At 32.3% G+C, this 5083-nt stretch overlaps 1 protein-coding gene across 1 annotated transcript; it reads left to right on the top strand.

Annotated features, from left to right (window-relative positions):
• Positions 1-686: 686 nt before the first annotated feature.
• On the top strand, positions 687-2713 carry LOC133780026 (uncharacterized). Its single transcript, XM_062219910.1, has 3 exons — positions 687-1386; positions 1572-2080; positions 2255-2713. Exons 1-3 carry the CDS (start codon positions 687-689, stop codon positions 2711-2713), a joined length of 1668 nt encoding a protein of 555 aa, XP_062075894.1.
• The last annotated feature ends 2370 nt before the right edge of the window (positions 2714-5083 follow it).

Genomic DNA, 5083 nt, shown 5'->3' with positions numbered 1-5083 from the left:
CGTCAACACAACTAACTGCTTAAAAATTGTCAAATTTTGCAAGTATGGATAATACTACTTCTTTGGTTCAATATGGAGGCAAGTGGAATAAAAACAACGAGTACCAAAGGTACACAATGAATGAGATATTAATACCACCAAATTGTTCTCTTGACAACTTGGTGAATTTGATAAAAAAGGAGATAAAGGAAACAATGGCTACTATTGAAGTTTCTTATCAAGTAGAAAAAGGAACACCACCAATGAAGGTTGAAACAGACAATTCAGTGTTGTTTTACATGGAAATAAAGAAAAAATTTGTTGCAAAAATAACAGACTTATTATTGTGTGTCACTATAGTTCAAGAATCAAGCAATGAAAATGACCTTCTACTAGAAAATCAAAAAGCTACAGCAGAAGAAATGGAAGTGGGGACATTATTAATGCAAGCAAACCAAGCTTCCATCAATGAACAAATGTTACTTGAAGAAGGAATGTCAAGCACAACAAATGGGGGCATAAATGTGTCATACATACCTTATTTTGCTGAAGAAGTAGCTGATTTCATAATTGAAGACAATACAAAAAGAAAAAAGAAGTTGGAGGAAATCCAAATAGTAATATCTGATTACATAGTGAACACAATAGAGCAAGGTCAACTTTACAAGGATAAGAACCCAATCAAATAAGCTCTTAGCTACTATGCAATGCTGCATAACTTCCAGTTCAAAACAAAAAGATCAGAACCTAGAGAGTATGTAGTTACATGTGCAGATGAAACATGCAACTGGTTGGTGAGAGCATCTAAGTACAGAAACCAAGATTTATTCAAGGTACGAAAATGTAATCCAAAACACACTTTCTCTGTTGAAATTGTTATGGAAGACCATAGGCAAGCAAAAAGCATCGTAATTGGTGAATTAATAAAGAATAAGTACAAGTCAATCAAAAGAAATTACACTCCAAATGATATCATGAATGATATGAATGATGACTTCGGAGTAACTATGGGATACACAAAAGCATGGAGATCAAGAGAGAAAGCTTTGCGTCTAGTAATAGGGAACCCCGATGATTCATATCAAAAGTTGCCAATGTATCTTTACATGTTGAAGCAAACAAATCCAGGAGCAGTAACACACATACTCACAGACAAGGAAGATAGATTCAAATATCTATACATAGCTTTCTATAACTCAATCAATGGTTGGAGATACTTGAGGCCTATAATTGTTGTTGTTGGAACTTTCTTGAAAAATGCACATGGTGGTACCCTATTTTCAGCATCAATGTTAGATTCAAACAACAACATTTTCGTGTTGGCTTTTGGAATAGCAGACTCTGAAAATGATAACTCATGGCTTTGGTTCTTCTCCAAACTAAGAGACAACTATGCAGAACCCGAAAGTATGATAGATTCAATTATATATTCTTGTTTACAAATACAAAGGAACTAGTTACCAAACCCAAATACACAAATACATGCTATTTCTTTTAGAATCTGAATAAAATAACTGGTTACCTTCACCAAAATTAAAAAAAAAAAAAAACCTAATTTTTGTTTTTTATTTAAAAACATTTATACTCCACAGGATTGGCTATAGTTTCCGACAGACACAAGAGCATAGACAATGTAGTACATATGGTATACCCAAATGCTTTCCATGGAGCTTGCATGTTTCACTTGCTCAATAATTTGAAAAGCAAATATGGAAGCCATGGAGAAGAGCTACAAATAAAATTCATTGCAGCAGCAAAAGCATACACAAAAGCAGAATGTGAACAATACACGAGAGGCCTTGATAGACTTAACAGACGCATTATACCCTATTTTGAGAAAGCCAAGTATGAAACTTGGGCAAGATCATACTCGCCAACAAAAAGATACACCATGATAACATCCAACATCGCAGAATCATTCAACGCTGCACTAAAAGCTGCAAGAAATCTCTCCATTGATATCTTGGTTGAATGCCTTAGAAGTTTGGTTCAAAAGTGGGTTTGGAACAACTCAAATAATGCAAACGAAACATTCACAAAAGTCTCTACAGCAACAGAGAACGAGTTGAGACATGACATTGTTTCAAAAATGAAGTATGGGGTATGCAACTAAACTTATTCTTACTATTCTTTATTCTGTCAATAGATGGTAACCAGTTACCTTCCATAACAACAGAAAAAAAAATTACACAAAAGGATAACTAGTTACTTTCAATGTTAATTCTAGTTAAAATGTTTATTATCTGATTCTATTTCATGACAAAACTATTTTTAGGTCTTGCCTTTCAACACAATAGAATACCAAGTTCGTGATCAAAAGGGGATAAATTTCACAGTAAATATACATAATAGAACATGTACTTGCAATAGGTTTCAAGAAGATGAAATGCCTTGTGGCCATGCAATAGCTATCATTGCAAAGAGAAACTTGAGTGTGTATGATTATTGTGCAAAGTTCTATAGAACAGAAACGTTGAAAGCATTGTATCAGGAAAATGTTCATCGTTTTCCCCATAAAGATGAATGTAATCTCCCACAACACTTGGACATAATGGTGCTACCTCCAAAGGCAACAATCCCTGCAGGAAGACCAAGAAAGAAAATAATAAGATCAAGAGGGGAACCTAAAGTAATAATCACTTGTGGGAAATGTGAGCAACCAGGACATAACAAGAAGACTTGCAGGAATCCTCCAATTGAGAAGCCAAACAAACAGAAAAAGCCAAAGACATAGATTCATATTTTACAGCAAAACAAACTTTTAATAGCTTTATTCATTGAAAGAGTGACTTTCATATTCATCAAGTATTATTCAGTATTTTAATAAAATTGTTTCAAATTTAAACACATTGATTGATTATGTAAACTTAAAATATCCTTTCAAACTAATTTCTTGGATTTCTTTACTTCTTATTTATCAATGCTACCATCTAAATAAATACACCATAAGGAAACAAACATGAACGTAACAAGTTACCCAAAAGTAACAACAAAACAACGATATAGGTAACTGGTTACCCTGATATTACAATACAAGATAAATTACATACTATAACAATCTAAAAGACAAAAATAATAATAATTAAAACCTGTACTTTCTTCTATCACAAACTCATCTATATATAATATTAAAGTTACCTTAATATTAACTTAATAAACTGGTTGCATTACTATAATAAGACATACTTAGTGGAAAAATCTAAAAAACACTTAAGTAACCAGTTACTCTCGGTATATTACGAAAGAAACAGCCTAAGTACCTGGTTACCCTCAAAATCATTCTTGCCCAAATAACACCAGGAAAATTAGTTAAACAACCCAACTGGAAACTAGTTACCCTCAAATAATTCCATAAAACAAAGAAAAAAAAATGGAATACTAACTACCTGCTTTAAAGTGTTATATGCAATATATATTAATAATTGAATTAAAGAAACAATGAACAAAAAAATAAAAATAAAACAACAAATGGATTAACAAAAAGCTATACTGGTATATATATATAATGACCTTAAGAATCCCAATGTTTTACATAAGCAGAAATTTAAAATAACTAACTGTAAAACTATAAATTGATCCATCATTTAATTAATGTTATAGCAAAATAAAAAACCAAAAGAAACATAATATCACTAAAAGCTTATGCATCAATTTTCATTCTCTTCCGTCTCCTCTCCAAAAGCCTTTCATTGAACTCATCACTAGTTAAGTGTCCCGCAAGTTCTTTGTTCTTTCCATGATAGTACAAGCTGACAGCAATGTCTTCGCGAAGGAGACGAACATCAATATATTTAGGCATCTTATTCTCCTTCCCAAGTATTATTTGCTCGGAAAAATAAGTAAACACCCCACAATCGCTGCATAATGGAAACAGGTAAAAAAAAAACAACTAAGAACATATAAACAAAAAGGACATAAAGAAAAAAAAAACTAAAATCAAATAAACAAACTATCCAATCAATTTGTTGAGGAATGCCTCTAGCAATGCTTAACTTCAAAGCATCATTCTCTGCCACATCATATGGATTAACATCAATATTAATATCTTGACGATCATAGAAACCAATCTTCTCCAATAGAAGAGGAATCAAAACAGCAAATGCCTCAATGACAGGTAAAGTCTGATTTTCATGCTTTGCACCAGACATTGAATCATACACTATAAGTGATCTCTGCTGTATATTAAAGTGCAACACAATCTAGTGCATAAGAGCCTTCACATTAACAGGCATGACAACATCATCAAGCAAATGCCAATGAGCTGCACAAAACATGGATTCCTCCTTCATTATCATCAAAGCAACGCAGCTCTCATCTACTTTAAATGCACCAGTACCTTTTTTCTTAAAATTTTCATACATAGACACTATGTTTTGCCCAAAACAAGTGTCAGTCGTAAATACTCTCCTCTTCAAATCTTTAGACAATTTAACATTTCTCCTCAAGTAATACATTATCACATCAATATGCTGCATAATAAAAAAAATACATGCTTATAAGATAATATATATAGAAACCAATCAACTATAACAGACAAGAAAACTTTATTACTCAAGGGTAACTAGTTACCATCATCAACACAAAACAGTTACACAGCTTGGGTAACCAGTTACCCAGTGAACTACAACAAAGCAAATAGTAAGGGAACTGGTTACCCAATTACACCATAATATATAGCAGCAATAGATCACTAGACTTATTACCTTTTAAAACAAAAAAATAAGTCCAACGTGAAAAAATAGATAAAATAAAAGGAAGAATCTCACTGATGAATCAACGAATTGCCCAGAGAAATAGAGGCTATGAAACCAAGTCTTCTCAGAAATAAGGACAAAAGTGAAGTTAATTGGTGGGTCCACGGAATTATCATCATATTTCTTGAACCTGAACAATACATCAAAACGCAAAATAAAAAAGTTAACAAATTAAACAAACATATTACGCATAAAAAAACTTAAAAACAATTACTGGTTATACATACTTGTTCCTTTTCTTCAAATCACGTTTAATCCAAGAGTCAAACTCAGACAGTTGTTCTTTAGTGTGATTATCACCAAGTTCATTGGAAAATGGACAAATATTATCCAATATTGTCCTCCTTTTT

The sequence above is a fragment of the Humulus lupulus genome, chromosome 5 (assembly GCF_963169125.1).
Source record: "Humulus lupulus chromosome 5, drHumLupu1.1, whole genome shotgun sequence".
NCBI lineage: Eukaryota > Viridiplantae > Streptophyta > Magnoliopsida > Rosales > Cannabaceae > Humulus > Humulus lupulus.
Note: the sequence above shows the minus strand (reverse complement) of the source record. Positions and strands in the feature narration are given on the sequence as shown.